The sequence below is a fragment of the Nematolebias whitei genome, chromosome 14 (assembly GCF_014905685.2).
Source record: "Nematolebias whitei isolate Nwh7 chromosome 14, NemWhi1, whole genome shotgun sequence".
NCBI lineage: Eukaryota > Metazoa > Chordata > Actinopteri > Cyprinodontiformes > Rivulidae > Nematolebias > Nematolebias whitei.
In genome coordinates, this window is record NC_056511.1 from 30,778,984 (window position 1) to 30,802,545 (window position 23,562).

Here is a 23,562-nt window from a genome sequence, read left to right on the forward strand (position 1 = left end):
ATATATATATATATATATATATATATATATATATATATATATATATACAGACCCTTTCCAAAACATGAGAATATTATGGAAAAGTTGTTTAACTTCCATAATTAATTCCATTCACAAAGTTAATCTTTAATATCTAAAAAAAATTAAATCTGGTCCTCTGGACATTCACAAAACAAACAAAAAAATATATAGAAACGTTTCGTCTTCCATCCGAAAGACTTCCTCAGTCTGAAGTGCTGTATTCAGTTTTTTACAATTATTATGCAATGAAATACTCCATAATACATTCAAACCAAAGAACAAAACCTTTTTACAGGCCCAAGCATTTGTTTAACAAATAAAAGTACTGTATAAATGTTTTTTACAAATAACTACTGTACTGGAGAGACTGTTTAGCCAATCAGGATGCAGAACACAATGCACGATGCAAATCCGTGAAGCAGCGAGGCCGTGAAAGGTGAACCGCGTTATAGCGAGGGTTCACTGCATCTCTAAATATCTTGAATTTACCAATTTTCTTACTATTTTGCGTCAAACTAGTCTGCAACAGCCCAGAGAGAAACACTACCTTTACCTCAATTCTGCAAATCATAAATGTTATAATTAGCTATAAACATGATTTGTTAGCTGCTAAGAGTAGACAACTTTCCTTACATTTCTTTTTTCTTTCCAGTGAAAGAAATTGAATTTTTGTTGGGTTTGAACAAGTGCGCTTAAGTCATGTTGCCCATATGAAGGAAATGTGAAACACAGGTACCAGGTGACACCGTTTCAAGTGTATAAAGTTTTCATCTCTTCTTTTGTCTCAGGATACATACAGCACAACTCTAAACCACTAAACCGATGCAAAACTTCCCATCATAGAACAAACATTTTTTCCTGTTTTCCTGAAGCCTTGACTGCTTTATTCTTGACGGTGACTGCTCTGTATGCGTTTTGTCTGTGTTTAAGTCAATCCTTAAAAGAATGCTGCTTTGTTATTCACACATAAATAATTAAAAATCCACATATTTTTAAAAACTCTTAATTCTGAATGCCTTTTTATTGTGTCCCAACATGACTTCTGGTGCTGCTGGTGCACAGTGTTGCTCACTTCAACACCGCAGCACTCGTTTTCAAAATATAATGGACTGTATAATACCCACACCAGCTAATAACCAGGCTTTCTTATAATGGAGGTGTTGGTCCAGGACAGTCTGTGAAATTGCATTTTGTCGAGCCTGGTCGCAGCTGTGATTTGACACAATAACACTGTCACAGCAAAGACTTCACACACCAGCAGGGAGGATGAAAGCCTCAACAAGAAGCACATTCACAACCTGATCACGGTCATCCCACGCCATTCAGATTTCTCTGTGTAGTACAACGCTTCGTGTCATACTTCAAACAAAAAAGGCATCACACAAAATAATGGCTTGTATTTCTTTACAAAGCTTTTTTCTTATGACAAATTTAAAAAATACTGTCTTTTAAAAGTAAACATAGCAAAGCTTCGACTGACAATATCTGTGCCAAACCACTGTGTAACAAAAAATAAAAATTCACAAAAACTTAAATTGTATAAAGCAGAATATGTGTGCACTAAAAATTGCTTAACAACACAAAACAACCATTTAGATTTCCACATTTATGGAAAAAAAAAAATCATCATCACTCATCACATTATCGATCACGGCATTCAAAAGCAGCTGTCAGCCCCGACTTTTTCTAAATAATAATAATAATGTGTTATGTTGTCATCATTTTACTGTATGTTCCATACAATGGTGAAATAGGATCTCTGCATTTAACCCATCCACCACCAGGTGGAGCAGTGGGCAGTTATTGAGGGTGCCCAGAGAGCAATTGGGGATGGGGTGTCCTGCTCAGAGACACCAAAGGATGTGCATGACTGGGGTTCAAACCTGGGACTTTTGGGTCCCAAGTCGGCTGCCCTGCCTCTACACCATCTCAGCCCCCTAAAAAGCCCCCTAATCCTGAAATCTTTGAGCCCCCTGACCAATGATCAGATGTTTTTCTATGGGCTCTCACATTGGATTTTATGCAACTGATTTGCAAATCTACTGCTAACTCAAGCAGTAGTAAATATTTGAGAAACATTTTACAGGAACAGTAGGTGATTTTTATCAATTAAACATAATTGTAGTTGTAGTGATAGTTGGATATGGACACCAGTGACCCATGCAACCAAAAAAGAAAGAAGCAGGTAAAGATGATGGATGGAAGGATGAATGGATGGATGTAGTTGTAGTTGTCAATAAACACACAAGTATTTTTGGTTTAGCTTAAACATCACAGCAGGGTTTATTTATTACTTAGCATTAGGACTACACAGTATGAGAACTTGCAAACTGTAAGTATTATTGAATATTTCAGTGAATATATCAGGTTAAGGTGGCACGGTGGAGACCTGTCCAAGGTGTCCCCCGCCTATCGCGCAGTGACTGCTGGATATGGGCACCAGTGACCCCTGCAACCCGGAAAGGAAGAAGCGAGTAAAGATATGGATCGATGGATGGATATATCAGTTTAACAAACAAATAAATGGTGTTTTCTCTTGAATGTGTTCTGTGATCGATTAACCAGCCTGTGACCCAGTGACACAAGATCACGTTTGTAAATTTGTATTCTCAGAAGAAGAAAAACTTGATTCTCAAATGGTAATAAAAACTAACAAATGGTCATAGTCCTTTGTATTCATGAAGAGTAAAACAAAGCTGTAAACTTGAAGTTAGTCTTTGTAAGTTTGTGAAGTCCTAACTTTTTAAATTGTATTTTTTATAAAGGAAACATACAAGTACAAATTCTAGTTATGCACAACTATTGACTAATATGCACACATTTGTCTTTAGTACATGTTTATTTTGACACTGTTCTTTCCCGATATACAGTAGTCCCTTGCTACTTGGCAGTTCGCTATATCACGATTTTTCAAAATAAGATTGGACATGACACAGTTGGCTGATTGATGGATGAGCCATGAATTGTTTATTTAAAATGTTACAATATTTAAATTTAAATTGTTTATTTAAGGAGGGAGATTGGGAGTAACAGGAGTGTGAGTACAGCCTGGCACATGTCATGACAAAGTTTACTGAACTTAAAGTGAACTTGAACTTGGACTAGTGTATCCCTACTTCGCGTGATCCCAAACACCCGTGATAAATGAGGGACTACTGTACCATGTTTTTCAATTAACAATCAAATCAAACCAACATATGTGTGGCTTATGTGTACATTTATTCAATTATTTACCATTTCTTATTCTCTCTGCCATCCTTAGCTTCCAATGCACAGATCTTGAAAACAAGAAGAACCTAAACAGTTTGAGCAGCATATCAGCCACATGTCACATAAACCACAGAAACCTTGTGGAGTACTGAACATATCCAAGAAGTCAAGCACTTTATGAGGCAGTGAAGAATGAGGAGCTCTGTAGACCCACATGCACACATCAGTTGCGCACCACAAACGCTCCACGCTGGAGTCTCCATGGCAGCCGCAGGAGTCAGCCAATCATAAGGGACCTGCTGTTAACTCAAACTGCGTTGTTCTAGGATTTTATACCTTTTCTCTACGTTACTGTAAAATGATAAAGAAGTATCAAAAGACTGACTTCAGTTTAAAGATTAAGCAATTTATTCAATGACTAATTCATGTTTTTTTATTTATTCTCTTCATATATTGCACTGCAGAAACTGTTGTGCCGTTATAACATATACAGTAGAGCAGGGCTATTCAACTGGCGGCCCGCGTGACTTCAATCTGGCCCACCAAGGATTTCATTAAATAAATAAACACACATTTTTGGGGTTTGGGTTTTGTTTTATTGCATTTATGGTTCAATGCAATAAAATAAACCAATTAAAATGGTAACAGATCATAACCTTGGTTTATGCACATAATGACTTTAATCACTGGATGTCTGGTCCCTGGGATGCTGGCTTTCAGAAACTGTGGCCCCCCTGAGCTAGGAGGTTGGCAGGTCATCGGTTCAACTCCCCGTCCTGACAACATCAAAATGTGGGTGGGAATGGAGAAGCACCCACACCCACATCCACCCTCATTTGCCTGACTCTGGGCCCTTGATCAAGGCCCTTAACCTCCACCATCTGCTCCACTGGGCACCCTAGATAGCAGCTCTCCGCTCCACGCAGAGGGCTGTGGTAGCATCAGGGAGGGCAACTGGCATAAAAACAATTGACAAGTCTTCATGCGAGTTAGTTCGCTGTTGTCACAATCAGTAGTGGGTGAAACCCAAATGCAAGCAGAACTCCAACAAAGTCACAAAAAAGGTATTTATTTACAAAAAGGAAAATGACAAACTTAATGCTGACTGGGCAGCGAGACTACTCACAACTCCTCAGAATACTATGACACTAGGCGATGACCATGAAGGTGCAGCAGGACACTTAATGCTCCCCTGCCTGAGATGCAGGAGAGCTCAGTATATAAAGGCAAGACTTTAATTAAACAAAATACACAGCACCTGGAGTCATTAATTAAGTGCACCAGGTAGGTCAGGTGCAGATCCCTATAGCTGTGGGCCAACACCCAAGGAAGAGAGCAGCTGAAAGAACAAAAAAAAAGGGGGGGGGGGGTATGAATCAGTAACTGACAGGAAAACCACCATTTATCGTGCTACCAGTTCTTTCAGCTGCTCATCTCTTGACTTGAGCAGAGAATTTCTACTTCTTATTGTTATATATATGTATTTAAAATGCAACCTCAGTTGCAAACCCTATTCTGAAGAGAAAAAAAATGTGTTCTAAATGTCTTGAGATATTTTTCACCAATTAAAATAATACTTTCACAACTGTTTGAAATTATTTATTTACTTTTGAGTAGTTAAGGAGCACATTAAGGAGACTATGCAGGTCCTCATGGTGTAATTCTGCTTGGTAGTCACTGCCTGTGTAAGTAAATGAAGGAATGACCAAGATGCACTGCTAAATTCACAGTAACTTGTGATTTAGGGAAAAATTGTGTAATTTTCCAAGCCATCCCTGTGTGAGCAATGGTCTCCAACTGGCCACACCAATGAAAATTGTCTAGCTTCACCACTAGATTCAAAGCCAGAAAAGAAAAAGTAATTGTGCCATGTTTCTGGGAAAATCAAAACAATAAGTAACAATCATTCAGTCATTGTGTTCAGATAACCATCCAACCATTTGTATGTAGTCTTCCTGTTTCTTATTGTGAAAGTCTTACTAGAATGACTTTGTCCCCATTAGAAACTCACAGGAGGTCCACACCTTTGTTGGTTTTAGAACAGGCACGCACGGACACAAGGGCAATGTGCCAGTGTTCCACAAAGATGCAGCTGATAGGAAATCGGGTATGAAAACTCATCTGTTATAAGCCCGATTTATATGGTGAAGCAAAGAAAAGCTATACTTAGCCAGGATAAATTGTGTTTTAAGTATTTTATTTGTATTATATGTATTTTATTTAGTGCATAATAAAACCAAGAAGTAATAAAACTGTCACATACTTTGACACATTTCCAAGACAAAACCCACCCTCGTGCATTGTGCTGCTCCTCAAATACTTTCATTCCAAGTCACAGTTTCAGCAGTCGTTGATGGTGGCTGCTGTCACCAACAGACTGCAGGAAGAGGCTGTATCTCCAGACTTTCTGTGAGACCACAACAGCTACTTTCTGTGTCATATCAATCTGAAACTGTACCGTGGAAAATTCTGCTAGTGCAAAAAAAAGCCCCTTCAAGTACCGGTAGGTGCAAACCAGCAGGTCAATTTAAAGTCATTTTAAAGTAGGGATGCACAATATTGGATTTTTGGCCGATATCTGATATGTTAAAACGTATTTGGCAAATAACCGATACCGATACAAATATATATACTTTCTTTTGTCAGAACATAGCCCTCTTATTTAGGCTTATTTGCTACAAAAATTGTGTAACAGCTGTAAGAGCTGGTGACATATATTCAGTATCAGCCATATGATATGCATAGCATAAACAGGGCTAACACGACGGCCAAATGTCTGTGGTAAAACTCACCCAAGTGCTATCGGCTATTAGCTTCTCAATGATGTCAGACATGACGGCTTGTAACTCGGGTAATGTTACGTCGGAAAAATATCTCTAACTGGGGACGATGTAGTGAGGCTCAACGTAGTCCAAAAATCTTCGGAATCCGACATCCTCACCAACAAAAAAAACTTCCACATCGCCGACATTTTTAATTTTCCTCTCTGCCATGAGATCAGGTAGGCACGCGCGACGTCATCACGTTGTGCTGCCACTGCAGGCATCCTTATCACTGGGTTGTCATACAAAAACAGTGTCTTTTATATTGGTGAGTTATTTTGATGGAATGGCCCATGTTTGATACAACGCTAATCCAGTGAAAGGGCATAATCAACATTAATAGTTTCATTGTTAAATTTGTTAATTTGATCTTTTATTAACAGTCTAATAAATCTACAACTTTTAATTAGATCTAATGTACTTGTTACTTGTTTCATTGAGGTAAAGAGCGAGAGTCGCTTCTGTTTTTCATGTAATTAAACTTCCCGTTTCCTCACAAGTACTTTTTGGGAGAAATAATTTACCACAAAAGGGATGAATGTCAAATTTAGTGAACTAGTTTGGTTAAACAACAGCAACAGATTCATCACTGACAATGTATATTAAAGCGCCACATTAAAATGTGAAGATACTAAAAAAACTTGCAACACATGAGCAGGTACACTTGATTTCCACTGTGACTTAGCTTCACTCAAACTGAAATTCTCAATTTCTCCCACAATAAAAGACAAAAACCAAGAAATGAGGTGTAAAATACAAAAAGTTACAAAAAAAAAAAAAAAAAGCCATGTAAATGATTCAAACTTCTATGTCCTCCGCAGACAGCTGAACAGGAAACCATCGCTGGCTCGTAGATTCCCCCGCTGCACAAGCCATTCAGGACGAGCCTGAACACGTCCTGAGTATTGAAGCGAACAAACAGCCAACCCAGAGGAAAAGAGAGAAAAATAATGTGTGTTATATTTACCACCACTCTCTCAGGAGTGAAAAAAACACTCTCATCCAACAGGATTTCTCAGAGAAAATGTCCTGCCATTATCTGAAGTGAAACAACTCATTGCACTGAGTCAAAGCAGCAGCTGACTGGGATTTAAAGAATATAAGAAATAAATAAATATGCCGACGACACCACTATATTGGGGTTCATCCAGGAGCGGAATGAGTTAAGGTACAGGACTCTGGTAGACAACATTAATACCTATGGAGAGAAAAACGACCTCAATACAGACAAGACTAGGCCTGTCACGAGAACAAATTTTGCTGGGTAATTAATTGTCTCAGAAATTATTGCGATAAACGATAATATTGTTTGAAAATTGACAATAATTATTAATTATTGTCAAATTTAAGAAGAAATGTTGGTTCATTTTGTGTGTAGTACCTTTATTCGACCACTGGATGGCAGTATAAGACCGTTTGAACCGAAGGATGGATAGGGAGGGAGCAGCAGGGTGTCTCTAAGAAAAATGGGAGGTAGGCCCCTTGACGTGACACGGGCTGTCTCTCTTTACTTTTTTTTTTCTTGGTTCTCAAAATGGCGGATGCTCGGTGTGGTTTGAGCTCTTTAGCATAGCATTTTTCACACAAAGCATTTAATTAAAAAAATCAGTAAATAAGTTCTCAGCTTCTTTTTGCAGAGAAAAACAACTTTTTATACGAAGGTATGGGTTTCAACCGTGAATTTTGGAGCTTTGACAAGACTGAGGTTTTTTTTCCCCAAGGTTGGCCTGTTAGCTTAGCTCGTAGCTTAGCTTCTCAGCTTAGCTGCTTTTAATGATCAAAAAACGCAATTTTGGATGGTTAAAACAGATTTTAAAAGAAAGAGAAAGGGAAGGGTCAGTGAAGAGCACCAGAGTTGAGCCTTTTGTCGGCCAGTGTCTTCAGTAGAAAGAGAGAGACACGAAGAAACGATAAAGCTGAAAAATGAAAATGAGGTTGATAATTTTAATTTATTGTGCGATTAATTGATTTAGTGTGTATCACGACAGGCCTAGACAAGACCAAAGAAATCGGACTTCAGGAAGAACCCTCCCCTTTACAGCCTCTCATCATTAAAGGGACTGAGGTACAGAGGGCTGACAGCCATAGATTCTTGGGACTTCAGGTTACATCGGACCTGAGCTGGTCTCTCAACACCACGACCACAGTGAAAAAAGCCCAGCAAAGGCTTTACTATGAAGTAGGCTGCTCAGGAAAGTGGGTCTTAACCAGCGCCCTCTCACCCAGGCCTATAGAGGACTGATAGAGAGTATTCTAACCACAGGCATCACCTTTTGGTATGGGAAACCCACACAAGCAGAAAGGAAGGCACTGCAAAGAGTCAGAAGGACTGCAGAGTGGATCAAAGGGACAAAACTTCCTTCCATGGACTCGATATGTGTACAGCACTGTTGATGAAGAGCAGCAGGGATCATCAAGAACTCACTCCATCCTGCTCACTGTTTTATCAGACACAAAAAAAAAATTTCATATAACCTAAGACACAGTAGAGCAGATAGCACCATCAATGCATAGCACAAGGTTTTTAATAGGTTTTCCCTGCCACAGTCAGACTAACGGCAAAACAAAACTACAGAGCTGGTGCAATAATAACCTTACACTACCTAACTTCACTGGTCAAGTGACATGGTTTACTTTCTGTACAGTGTAGATAGAAAGCACTTTGTTCTTATTTTTATTTTATTTATTTAGTGTTTCAGTGTTTTGACTATGACGGAGAGCTTTGCACAAGAGTTCCAATTGATTGTTGGTCTGTGCACAAATGGCAAATAAAGATCTTTTACCTTTTGTACCTTTGTATATAAAATGTTAAAGTTTCAGTTCAAGATTAATAAGACCCTTTGCAGACAGGATATACACAATATTAAAGATCACTTATGTTAGTTTCATTGATTATTTGGATGTGTGAGCAACGGCTATGAAGAGATGACATCAACTAAAGCATCATATCAAAGCCCCAATAGAGTCACAGTTTTTTTTTTTTACAACGTCATATTACCAGGTAACTCATATAAGTGCAACAAATGCGGTGCTGTTGTATGAAATCATCTTTCTGCACGTTTCAGCATGCTGAATAGGAATACCAGCTTATGATTAATGTAAAAAGTGGTAGGTTGTGTTGCGCTTGTAGTAAAGGCTTGCTGTGTTTACATCCAGAACATATGACATCACCTGTCAGCATGATATCTATTGGAAAGTTTGATAAAGATTGTAGGGCACGCTCTTTATAAAAATTAAATAACTGTTTATCTTAAAGTAAAAAGATGATTTTTTTAAAAAGCCTTGTTTTTGTGACCATCGTTTAAATGACAATGTTGATATTTTGGTAAATTATGTAACAAAACCACCAGCTTTTTTAGGACAATTTGTTTTTTATTCATCTGATTGTTAAACTGGTTGTTTTATAAATGTATGTTTTGATACAGAAATATGTTCCAATACTTTAATTCCAAAACTATCTGATCTCAGTCCAGAATCTAAATACTTATTACAAGAAAACATCTCTTATTAGTTGAGACTCATGTTGCCTTGTTGCTACCATGTGTTTGTAAAAAGACCTTTCAAGCCTCGTTTTGAATCAAAGCTCCCGAGTACTAAATTTAAACGCTTTATTTCCTGTGAGAAAGAAGAACAGGGGATGTTTTCAAAGTAAAAAGCAGTTAAAGAGAGAAATTAATTAAAGGTAAGAGGAACAGGAAGAACATCTGACAGTTGAAGTAATTTGCAAATACGAACTCAGTCAATTCATATGTTTTCCAGATTTACTGAGAAAACATCTGATTTCTATGTAACAAAAACAAATTGATTTGGGTTGAATATGAACATATTACATTGTACCAACAACATCAAAAATGTGGGTGGGATTGGTGAAGCACTCACACCTGCCTCCACCCTCATTTGCCCCACTCTGGGCCCTTGAGCAAGGCCTTTAACCCCCACCATCTGCTCCCCGGGTGTCCTAGATAGCAGCTCTCTGCTCCACACAGAGAGATGTGGTAGCTCAGTGGTCTGTGGTTGTGTCAGGAAAGACATCCGGCATAAAAATAACTGCCAAGTCTTTGTGCGAGTTAGTTTGCTGTGGCGACCCCCTGAAGAAGGGAGCAACCAAAAGAAAAAAAATTACATTGTTCACTTTGTAAGAAATAGGAAAAAATAGGAATAAAAGAAGTAAAACAGCTCAAAACTAGAAAGTGAGAATGTTTTTCAGCCCGCTGATCAAACTCAGAGCAAAGCTTGGCTTTATTTACTGACAGAGACTGGCCTGGGGATGTTTAGGGTCACGAAAATCCTTCTCTGACTTCTGCTTTTCATGAAATTTGATTTCACTATAACATTACGAAAGTTTTATTCCTAAAGAAAGACAATTTATGACAGCAATAAAAGCATAAAACGTCCAAGAGGGGCCACCGTCTACTTTACAAATACACTTGTGAAGATTCGCAGTCATCCAGGACATGGTAAATTCAAAAAGGTTCAAGACAAAAACAACTGGACTTTATTTGTAACAGAAGACGTTTTGCTTTTCATCAGAGGAACTTTATCAATTCAAAGAACAGGGAGCGTGGGGTTCAATTTATAAAGCTTCACTGAGTAAGCTAGACTCATATGCAGATTGCCCTAACATTCCTCACAATAGATGCACTTTACAAGTAAAAAAAACTCATGAGCATGCATCAGGATAAAAAAACTCGTGTTTCTGGAGTCAAATGAACATTAACATTGTATGGAGTGCGTGTCGGGTGAAGGCTTACAACATAAATCTTAGCCATTTCTCTTCTTATCTGAAATTTTAAACATATATTTTATATTCTGTTCATTATAGTTGTTACAGAGAACTTTGAATCAGCAGGTCAGATGTGAACAAGAATTGGAAGTTGGGATCGGCTCCAAAATCCAAAAACCTGAATCAGTGGATCTCTAATAATGTTATTAACGGTGGATTTCGGGTTCAGATCAACAACGCTGTGAATCAGAGCTGAATCAGGAGGCTGACAGAGAGGTCAGAGCAACAGAGAGGATGTTACACAAGACTTGAGCAAGACCCCTGATCATCGAGGAGCCATTGAGCTGTTGTTATACAAACTGAAAAAGCTGGACCACATCACCTAATGAGCAGGAGAGCCTGAAAATACCTCTGGTTCATCCAACAGTTCCACACACCCTCTATTGTTTGTGGTCAAAACTAATTGTTTCCACTGATTATCCTTGTTCTCAAAGGTAAACATCAATATCCTGTGGGACAAAAACGATGGAACAGATTAACAGATTAACAGTAATTGCTTTTCCTTACTGACACACACGTTTAGGATAAAATACAGTCTCTGAATGAAGAGGAAGCGGTGAGTTATGATTAGAAATCTCAGGTCTGCTTTCCTTCATTTTACTTGGACAATTTTGAAAGAGAGAATTAAGATCAGCTTTTGGCTATTACCTTAATTTAAATATGCTTTATATTGGTTTAAATATCTTTCAGTGGAAGCATTAAACAAGAGTGTCGCATACGACATATTATATGCATTTGACCTTGATTTCTGAGGTTGACCTTGACCTGGGGTGATGAACAGTGGATGCAAAACTCTGACTGCTGCTGATGTGTATGTGTATGAAGTTTCATCAAATTATTTTGAGTGAATCAAAAGTTATGGCCGGGACAAGCAAAGACCTTGTTTTAACTTTGACCTTGATTGGTGACCTTGATTTTGAAACTGGGGCGATGAACAGTGCATGCAACACTCCATTTAGTGGTGATGCATAAGCGTATGACATTTCATTAAATTATTTTGAGTGAATCAAAAGTTACGGTCTGGACAAGCAAAGGCCTTGTTTTAACTTTGACCTTGATTTGTGACCTTAGTTTTGAAGCTGGGGTGATAAAAGTGCAACTGTCACTCTATCTAGGGATGATGCATAAGTGCATGAAGTTTCATTAAATTATCTCAAGCGGATCAGATGCTACGGCCCAGATAAGCAAAGACCTGGTATAATATTTTACCTTAATTTGTGACCTTGACCTTAAAGCTGGGGTCATGAAACATGTACGCGACACTCCTAGTGATGACGCATATATGCATATCAAATTTCAGTAAACCCTAACTCGGACTTACAGACAAACAGACTCAGTGTTTAATTTGAGCCGGATCCTGCCGGAACAGGATCTTGGAACTCTCTTATTTTGACAAGAGTGCGTTCCGGTAACTGTTTGCTTGTATTCGGTAACTCTCAATGCCGAGCTAAGCTAACCAGGCAGTCGTACGCAGGCAGGAGCCCCCAGGCAGTCGTACGCAGGCAGGCACCTGGAGGTTTCAAATGTGGAGTTGGACAACAACGAGCAGGGACAGAGTTGGGCTCGGTTAAGAGCCCGATACTTGACGATTTCGTCAAGTAAGGGAGGGGGACGCTTGACAAAAGCGGAGTATTTAAAAATGTAGGTAAATGTAGATGTTTAACAACCCGTTAAGATACACCAAAATGCAGGAAATCGCATCTACTTTATTCAAAATATTCTGGGGGAGGACCCACAGACCCCCTGCCCCGCCCGCTATTTGAATTCCGGCATTGATCAGTTTATAAATTAAGCCCTGGATGGACTTTATGTTTGCCTTTGATGGGTGAATAACTAGTTTCCTCATAGAACACCATCAGATGAGTGATTTAGTGTTAAAAGTCATGTCATTGGTGAATGTTCTTTTTTTAACTGCTGCTCTTTCTACCTCAAATTGTAAAGCCGGACAGTTCCCCAAATCCTTTTTTTCCAGACTTCAATTGACTTTAATATCTAGCAAAAGTCATCAGTAAATCAATAAAAAAAATAAAGCCAACAATAATCCTCTGAGGTTAAAAATGGACAGGGGAGTTTATGTGTCACAGAACAAGTTCAGTCTGCTGTAAAAGCCTTCCTCAATCTATCCTCGTGTTTATGTTAGTCAGTCAGCTGACTCACGTAGTTACAGACAATCTCTGTCAATCTTTTTTAAAGAAAGTCTCAAAATAACACTGTAGCATTAGTAGTACAAAGGCAGACTGGATTAGTTCTCATATGATTTCCTGTGTTTATAAAGCTTTACAGCCCTCAAACTAGAAAACATTCAATTGCCCAACGGATCACCAGTTTATACTTAGTTATGGGCATGAACACAAACCGTTGTGGGCATCCTGATGATGTCAGTGACTGAGTCATTAGAATATCATCTGCATAAAGTACTTTATCATTAATCCTTAATCCTCTAAAAAATGAATCAAAGCAGCATTTCTTGAAGAGCTATACATCATCTGCCAACATGCCAAGTTTTTAAGCAAAAATCTATCATGATCTGTTAGTGCTTGGAGTACAAGTTGACTCTCAGCTACTACCACGTCAAATTGTGGATAGGTGTCTGTAAAACTGACTGTTATAGGCATGTTTGTGTTTGCTCAGGTAAATCAGCTGTGGCAGCCATTTTGAATCAGGTTGACTCCTAAAGATAATATATTTTCGATGTACATCCATGGACGACTATTTAAACATTTCAACAAAATCCATCATTAACATACATGTAATTAAATATTTTGCTAACCGACGAATAAATCAAAATAAATAAAAAACACGGACATGATGATCTCCCTTTTATGGTATAAAGCAATTAAAAAAGAAAGGCACTGAGACATGCTGCAATTCAATTCAAGGTAGTGCACAGACTGCACTGGTTCAAAGACAAACTGTCCAAGATCAAGGCCGACCTGGACCTAGCATGCAATTGTTGCAAACAAACTCCAGCTACACTCTGGACCAGTCCCAAACTGCAGACATTTTGGCAATCTATATTTGGCACCTTCTCAGGAATATATGGTAAAACTACACCCATCACCACTCATCGAACTGTTCGGGGTGGTCCCTGGGGATGCATCCTTCAGCAAATGCGAGGATATGATTGCCTTTGGCTCTCTTTTGGCCAGGAGGATAATTTTGTGAAAATGGAAGGAGGACTCACACCCCCCGGTGTATGTACATTGGGTAAGAGAGGTGATATACCATATCCATTTGGCAAAAATAAGTTACACGCTAAGAGGTTCTGTAAAAATATTTTGGGACACTTGGTGGCCCTTTATGTTGTATGTAGAATGTATGTCAATGCCTGTTTAATTTGTATACGTGTGTTTGACTGATCCGGGGTGGGACAGAAGTGGTGGGGAGGGGGCATTTTATGCTTTTTTTAAGTTTCTTGTTTGTGTGTTTAAATTTGAAAAAAATTATAAAAATACTTTGTTTAAAAAAGAAAGTCACATGATTACAAGTTTATGCTCCTTTCATGGTATTTCTTCCCCCAAATAAATGTCTACATTACACTACTGCAGCAGAATATGCAGAATGTGTATTATAATTTCACAGCTACAAATCCCAGCGACATGTTGTATGAATGGAACCTAATAACATTGAAACAGAATGTAATACTGAAGTAAATTCTGCTATTAACAAACAAAGTCCATTTCCAATTATCTAAAAACAAAGAGTCATAATGAAACAGGCGAGAATGACCTGTAGGGCTGGTTAGGTGCAAATAAACCTTTTCTTATTAACTTTTCACATCATTGTTTTTTCTTAGAGAAATTATGTTACTGTGTTTCAAGTCATCTTGAGTTTTTATTTCAATGAGTGACTGCAATAAAAACTGCATTTACATGATGTCCTGAACACCATTTTGATTGTTTTCTTCTCAGTTTGTGAATTTTATTTTATTTGTTTGAATTTATCCATTGAATCAGGCAGAACCGGTCCAATCTCTTGATTCTTGTGTTTTCGACAGAGCATCAAACGCACTTTGCAGTTGCGTTCAGTGGTATTTTATTTGGCAGTTTGTGTGGTATTTAACCTAACACCACACTGACAGGATATGACACCATCCAGCACTCATCTGACAGCAACAGGAGAGTAAGGGGGCTTTGACTCAAATTATAGGTTGCAAAAGAATAAAAAGCATTTATGAGACACATTTTTAAACAAAAATGCATTTCATTAACATCAGCCAATAACGAGACTCCTGAAACAGATGTTTCAAATTCCAAAATTCTTACCACAACTTCTAAAGCATGTAGCCAGATAAGAAGGCCTAAAGCACACGAGCTCACGTAAAGAAAATACAACATAAACCAGCGGAACAGCAGCAACAACAGAAACAAAACATGGTCACTGAGTAAACTGTGGGTCAACTCTGAGGCAAACACCAAAACTAACGAAAAACACACAATCTGAAACTAGGAAGTCCTCACAAAGGAAATGACTTGATCTGCAGCTGCTGCTTACTATATTCTGTTGAGCACAAACCTGAGAATGCTTGTGCTGCTGCAGACTCTTGTCACTTCCAGGTACAGAAATACTGAGAGGCTGTAGCTCACTTTGAGTTGGGTCCAAACCAGACTTCAGTAGTGTGCATCATGATGCTCAGCCCAAATGTTAAAGGTATTCAAGGCAAAGACACAAAGTACTGTTAATCAAGCAGCTTTTACTTCCATGTGTGTTTTAAAACAGTGCATTTAACTGCAGGGAAATTAATTATACATCTAAATGGTTAATGGGTGCATCAAAGGACATTTAGGGTTTGCTTTGCTGAGAAAAGCACTAAGACAGATTTTTTAATTATTTTAATAAATTTAGAATGAACATGGTTAGACTGTTTTATTAAGATCAGAATGAAAAGGCATTTACCACATTTAAAAATCAGTAACTCAAGCTGAGCCTTTTTGACTTTTTACAATTTAAGATTTGGGATGAGTGTTGCACACGTCACAGCTGTGTCAATGTGTTTGCCATGAAAGTCATATAACACCAAATAGTTTATTACGGGTGTTTCTATATGTATTTGGTTGTTATTAGTCTGCTTCCATTGCAACTTTCAATTAGCTGTTCTTCCCACAGTTTTCAAAAAACACTAAAAGTGCATGAAAACATGCAGCTCAGTTTTATATAGTGCACCCAGACTTTTGGTAGCTTTGCAAAATTTAGCTTGGTTGAATTTCACAAACAAAATAATGAATATTTTCAAAGATTTTAAAATTTTCAATATTTCATATTCAAAGAAAGAAATTTGGGCAAAACGGCTGAGCAAACCCAGTTATCTTTGTAGCTCTGTGGCTCAGCCACGCTTCACATTAGAAGCATCAATAATAGTTTCAACGGGTTGTAGAATGTCAAACTTTGCCTGACTGAACAGGCATTTGGATTAATTTTATTGTTTTCACACATGCATAATTAAAGTTTTATGACTTGTAAGGATCCCGTCCCTCGCACAGTGATTGCTGGACATGGGCACCGGTGACCCCCGTGACCCAAAATGGAATAAACGGGTAAAAGATAATGGATGGATAGACTTTTAAGGATTTTACAATGGAGTGTTCAGCTTGGAGGGTGATGATGTCACCATAATTTTACAGCTGATCACACTTCCCAAAGGATCTGCAGTCTCTACAAAACTTTAAACTTCTATTACGGTTGCCCTGTCTCTTACCCTTATAGGACTAATAATTTTCTCTCACATCTCTCAAGAGTGCACACATTCAAACCCTCATTGACTTCCATTGTATCCGAGCTGGGCAGCACGGTGGCGCAACTGGTAGAGCTGCTGCCTCTCAGCGAGCAGGTCCTTGGTTCAAACCCCGGTCCAGGGGCCTTTCTGGGTGGAGTTTGCATGTTCTCTCCGTGCATGCGTGGGTTTTCTCCGGGTGCTCCGGTTTCCTCCCACAGACCAAAAACATGCATGTTAGGCTGATTGATAACGCTAAATTGTCCCTAGGTGTGAGTGAGAGAGTGAATGGCTGTTTGTCTCTATGTGTCCCTGTGATGAACTGGAGACATGTCCAGGGTGTACCCTGCCCCTCGCACAGTGATTGCTGGACATGGGCACTGGCGACCCCCGTGACCCAAAATGGAATAAGCAGTAAAGATAATGGATGGATGGATGGATGGATCCGAGCTCAGTCCTTAGATAAATAATCAGAATCAACTTTATTGTCATTGCACTGAAGCACAACAAAATTACAAATTACATATAATGCTACTAATTGCATTTTTATGTATGCAAATGTTTCTGTTCAGTGCCCTGAGATAACTTCTGTTGTGACTTGGCGCTACAGTATATAAATAATTTTCCTCAAAACTGGAAGCGTCTTTTTAGATTGGGGCAGCTGTGGCTGAGTGGTTAGAGCAGTCATCCTCCAATGCAAGAATTGGGGGTTCGATTCCACCAGCAGTCGCATGCCCAAGTGTCCCTGGGCAAGACACTGAACCCCTCATTGCCTCTGATGTGTCCCATCAGTGTATGAATGTGACAAAGCACCGATTATTATTGGTACAGTAGAGTGAATGATAGTGAATGTATAAATGAGGGCACGTGTTGTAAAGCTCTTAGAGTATCTTCACAAGATAGAAAGGCACTACATAAGTACAGTCCATTAACCATTTCTAATATCCTCTTCTACATAAAACACTGCACACTGTTGAGAACATGTTAAACATGTGCTGTTGAGAACTTTTTTCAATTTGACCAATTTCTACTATTGGCAATTTGAGGCTTAATTTCTACTCTGCCTTTTACAGCCTGCCTTGTCTTATGAACAGTGATGTCAGGGAGTGACAGACACAGGTGTGTGTGTGGTAACCATGCTGACCATAATGCAAGCAGCTTCATCTTGGCTCTCTTTTCTCTTCTTCTATAGGTTTTAAAATGTCACCACGTTGTCAGCCTAGTTTATAATAATTGTCTTCAGGGCTTCACAGAACAAAGTTTTTATATAAATAATTATTGTACTCCTAATGCCAGCAGGAGTTAGCCATTACCTGCAGAAGAGGAGTCTTCATGGTCGGAGCTCAGGTAGCCGTCACTCCTCCTCTCCGGTGTGCTGCACCGGGAGCCCGGGGACAGTCTGCGGGGCGCCTGCGGGGACAGCCTGCCGTCCTCTCCCGAGTCAAAGTCCCGGCTGTGGCGGATGGGCCCCCGGCCGTAGCTGGTCGTCCTCTGCCCGTTCCTGCCCGTGGTGTTCGGGGTCAACAAGTTATTCCTGACGAAAGTCTCATTCAGCTCCGCGTCCTCGTATTCTCTGTCGCTGTCCTCCTCGATGTCAACCACCCGGGGGGCGGCGGCGGGGGGCTTCTTGGCGGTGTCCCCCCGCCCGAAGCCGGAGTTCGGCGGCGGGACAGGGATGGGGACGGGCTTACCCGTCCTGCCGCTGAAGCGGCCCCGTTCTCGGCTGAAGGCGCTGAAAGCTCCCGGGGTGCTAACTGCTGCGTGGGGCTTCAACAAGACCGCCGGGTCGGACACCACCTTCTCCCCGCCGCCTCCATCGTCCCTCCGCAGCGGTTTTCTAATGTCCCCCATCATTGAGGACACTAAAGGTTCGTTCAAGTTTTCTTCTCGGGCTCCGAGCTTTTCCGGCTCGCTCCTCTTCCGTTGAGTCACGGTGGTCTGCAGGTAAATCACCTTGAATTTCTCCTCCGCCAGAGCCTTCTGGAGCCTCTTCATGTTGGATTTACATTTCTCCAGCTCAGACTCGATGTCCTCCACGGAGTTCAGGTCCATTCGGGGTACATCTCCGTCCGGAAACTCGCTCCTCCAGTGTTTAGCGAACTCGTCTTGCTCCCACATTTTTGATGTCGACTCCCGGAGCCGCCGGAGACAGAAACGTTGGAGCTCTAATCTGGCCTGTCAACTAACGGCGGTCTGACGCAGACACCCACCTTCCTCTCTGCTCCTCCGCGTCTGTTAAAGAAAAAAACACCGTCGTGATTAACTTCAGCCTTTTCACACCATCGTCACTATCCTCCTACACAGGCAGACTGCAGAAGCGCGCGCTAAAAGAAAAACCTGCGGACAACAAGTTTGTCACAATGTTGAAAAAGTTTCAAGACTTCCTGTAAGCAACCGTGCTGCGTTCAATTACAGCTGAAAAAAAGTGAACACCTCATGTCTAGGGCACTTTTTATTTATTAATTAATTTATTTATTTTGCTCACCGGAACTTAACAACTGTGATTCGTATTCAGAGAAGGTCCTATGAGCTAAGTACAGTATTCATAAAAAATTACTTAAAAAAATAACCTTATGGCTATTTGAAACACAAGTAAACAGCAACTAATACAGTAGCAAATGAAAACGTTACAGTTTTTTGTTATTTTTGTCAATATATTTAATTATATCCATAGCTAAAACAACACATTGTAATATAGTACCGCAACTGCATCATAATTTTCGTTCATGTTTATAATTATAAAAATTCCTATATCATTGAATGCAACAGATGTACAGTTGAGTGCAGGTATCCGTGCTCAATAATTCATTCAACCTTTATTTATACAGGTTGGTCTAATTGAGTCACGAGGACTCCTTTTCAAAAGACCTGTTTTAGACAGACAACATATAAACAACAATAATACAGTTCAATTAAAATAAAAAGTAATGTAATAAAACAATAAAATCAAGGTGACAACAAAAAAGGTTGAATCATGTCATCTGGACTTCGTTTTTTTTGTTAAAAAGAAACATTTCGCCCCTTATCCAAGAGGCTTCGTCAGTCTGAGGCCTAGCCATCTGGTATTACTCAGAAGCCACCCTGACTCTTGTGTTTCAAGCCTGCCTCAGATACCCCTGAAGTCTGGCCTTTTCACTAATGGTTTCAAAATCAAGGTGCCTTATAAAACAAAATACTAAAAACAAGTACATATTTGTTTTGATTTTTCTAATGAAAATTGTTAAAAATCCCTTCAAGAAAGAAACACCCGATTGAGGAGCTGCAATAAACTCAGTTTTTAAGCTTTTAAGACTGAGTTTGTTGCAGCTGATCAGACTAATGAAGTCTTTTGGATAAAAGACTAAATGTTTCAACAAGAAGAATACGTTCAGACGACCTGACTTTACTTTGTTAGATTAGTGGAGGTGTTTTCTGATAACAAGAGTCATGTTTTACCTGTTGTAAATAGATTACACCCTATGATGAACCTTGGCATGTGTCTGTTATCTTTCAGATATAAAGTTGTCCGAACCGTCTGTGCAGAACACGAATGTAAAAGGAAGATTTATGGAGATTCCAAAAAAGTTCAATCTGGTCCTCTGGACATTCAAAAAAACAAAACAAAGCAAAAAAAAATGTAGATACGTTTCGTCTTTCATCCGAAAAACTTCCTCAGTCTGAGGTGCTGTATTCAGCTCAGTCTCACCTCACCTCAGACAGGAAGTCTTTCTGATGAACGACGAAACATATCTACATTTGTTTTTGCTTTGTTTTTTTGTTTTTTTGAATGTACAAAGGAACAGATTGAACTTTTTTTGATTTTTCTACCTGGATTATTGAGCATGCATCAGGATATTTACGGAGATTCTTACACATTTATCTATTCTTTCAGCTGATGGCTTAGCAGGCTCATTGTTGAATTAATCGCATTTTATAGTCATCAGAGGAAGCACATTCTGCAAGACAAACAATAGCAATGTATGTCCATTTGCCTATAACAGGTTGTCAGCACATTAGAGAAATTATCAATTCCTCATTCTCCTATCTGCTTTGACTTTTACTGTTGTCTACCACACAGAAATTTGTGCTGAGACACGCTCCATTTTCAGCTTTGGGCACACCGAAAAACATTGACTTTGCATTTATTGGGGTCCTCAACATATTTAGATGAGACAATGGAAAATGCATGTAAACTTTTTTATTATTGTGAGTTTGATTGTGATTTCATCATTTTTACAATGCAGAAAGAAATAATCACCCATATCTCTGCATAATCCATGCAGCTGGAAAATCAGCCACTTCACTTAATAACCAAACTTCTACAAATCAAATCCCTCCTACAAGTCAACCCTCAGTTAATCACAGCTTCTCTTTTTCTCCCTTCTCAGTCAATGAGGTTAATAAACAGTTAAAAGATCTTGATCCTAAAAAATCTGCAGGTCCAGATGAACTTCCACCTTATTTTTTAAGGCTGGCTGCTCATATTATCACAGTCCCTGTGACCCACATCTTCAATCTCTCCATAAGACAAAACTCCATCCCAGACACTTGGAAAACAGCCTTTGTTCTTCCTTTGCTGAAGGGAGGTGACCCCACCTCACTGAACAACTATCGGACAATCTCTAAACTCTGCATTTTAGCCAAGGTTCTAGAAAAACTGATAAACTCTCAAATCAAAAATTACCTGGACTCATTTAACATCTTACCTCTCCATCAATCTGGTTTCAGGAAGCAACACAGCACAACCACTGCTTCACTGAAGGTTCTTAATGACGTTGTTGAAGCACTGGATGCTAAGGATTATTGTGCTGCACTTTTCTTCGACCTGTCTAAAGCTTTTGACACTGTGGATCATAACATCTTGTGTCATAAACTCTCAGAAATCGGTTTCTCAGAACACACCATTGGTTGGTTCGCCAACTATCTCTCAGACCGGAGGCAATGTGTTCAACATAATGGTACTTCCTCCAGTTATTTAACAGTCAACAATGGTGTACCACAAGGCTCAGTCTTAGGACCCACCCTCTTTACAATCTACATACATGATGTAGGTAAAAACATCCCTAATGCATCCATACATTTCTATGCTGATGACACAGTTGTTTATTGTCAAGCTAAAACTGTTGCTAAGGCTTTCCAGCTTTTGAAATCTGCATTCAACATCATCCGGACTGATTTGCTTCGCCTCAAACTTGTCCTAAATGCCAACAAAACCAAAGGGATGCTTTTTTCAAATAGGAAGTTGGTCCCAGCAGTTCTTCCTCCGATTTTATCCTCAAATGGTGTCCCCATTGAGTTTGTTGATTTCTATAAATATTTGGGTATCTTGGTCGACCCACATCTCTCTTTTAAGCTTCATGTGGAAAACTTGATAAAGAAACTGAAAGTTAAACTGGGTTTCTTTTTCCAGAAGCAGATCCTGTCTAACCCTAAATGCTAGGAAACGCCTTGTATCTGTGACTTTCCTTCCCTCCATTGATTACAGTGACATTATTTACATAAACACTCCTACAAGAACCCTGCCGATGTTGGATACTGTCTATCATGGTGCACTAAGATTCATAACTGGCTGTGATTATCGTACCCACCACTGCACCCTGTATTCACTGGTTAACTGGACATCATTAACTTCATGCAGACTCTCTCACTGGTACATTTTCATCTTTAAATCACTTCTTGGTCTGCTGTCTTCATACATCTCCTCCTACATGTCTCTGCGTGAGTGCAGCTACGGCGTGCGCTCTCAGGACATTATTACCTGCAGTGTTCCCTCAGTGAGGACTGAGCTAGGCAAAATGGCCTTCTCCTACTCCGCTCCTGTTTCCTGGAATACCTTACAAAAAGATTTGAAGCTCTCGACCTTGTCCTCTCTAAGTGGCTTTAAGAATCTGTTGGACTCCTGGCAAGGACCAATGCAGACATGTTCCTGTTTTTAGTTTTCTAAATTCGCCTTAGAATCTAGCTGTTTTATTATTTATTTATTTTTTTACTTTTTTTAGCCATCCTATTTGTTTAAAAAAAAAAAAAAACTGGATTATGACTTTTTATAATTGTTTATTGTTGTCACTGTTGTCACTGTTGTCCATTGTTGTCGTCATTCTTTGTTGAAATCAGGTTTCTCTTGTAAATGAGTCCTCGAGGCTCAATGGGATTTACCTGTCTAAATAAAGGTTGAATGAAAAAAAATGCTGCATCCAGATAAAGAAAGCAACTATTTGGTAAGCTGCCAAACCCTAGACTTCCGGTAAAACAGATGTAAAGCTACACACCGTGCAGGGATATGGTTTTGGATTCATGCCTAGAACTGAGAGATAATTTCTCTGACAGCTCTCAGTGTTTATTGATCAGTACTTGTTCCAAGCCTGACTGACTGCAGTGTAAAACAGACGGGAAGGGCTGCAGTCATAAAACTGGATCATTAGTTAAGCTTGATTGTGGACTGAATGAATAACTATAATGGACTGAAAGAATTACTCTTCTTGATTAACTGCTGCCAACAAAAGCTTTAAATGTTCAGTCTGAGTGGAGTCCTGTCCAACACAACAAAGCACACGGCCAGGAATTCCCACTGAGATGTAAGAAGCCTTCCCAACACTGCTGGGATGAACTCGTGAGATGGTACTTTGAGGTTTGCTTTTTTTAACCAGTAATGTTATCCAACTCTTCTAGAAGCTCAGCCTCTTTCAGTTCTGTTCTAATCCAGATTTTCTGGATTCCTGGGGCAACCAATCCTGATGTAAAACATGAAAAAAACAAATCTTCAGCCATGCTGTGATTATAGTCTTTACATTTGGTGTAAATTATTGTGTCTCTGCTCAAGATGAACGAGTGTTAACACATGTATCACAATCAGAATCTGCTTTATTGTCATTGCACCGAAGTACAACAAAATTACATTTCAGTACAGCCCGTTCAAGAAAACATAAACAAACAGACATGGGGAGATGGAGGTGTCTGAGGCTGCGGCCTTCGGGAGGCGCTGCCCTTTTTGTTTAGATAAGAAAAAGAAAAACACTAGGGAAGGGGATAAAAAAATC

The 23,562-nt window shown here is 39.4% G+C and overlaps 1 protein-coding gene across 1 annotated transcript in view; it reads right to left on the minus strand.

Annotated features, from left to right (window-relative positions):
* abr (ABR activator of RhoGEF and GTPase) overlaps nt 1-18,674 on the minus strand; it is a 212,122-nt gene extending 193,448 nt beyond the window's left edge. Inside the window, exon 1 of the mRNA XM_037688041.1 lies at nt 17,860-18,674. Coding sequence (XP_037543969.1) covers nt 17,860-18,664 — 805 coding nt within the window. The 5' untranslated portion in view covers nt 18,665-18,674. The remainder of the gene's footprint in view (nt 1-17,859) is intronic.
* Nucleotides 18,675-23,562: the final 4,888 nt, after the last annotated feature.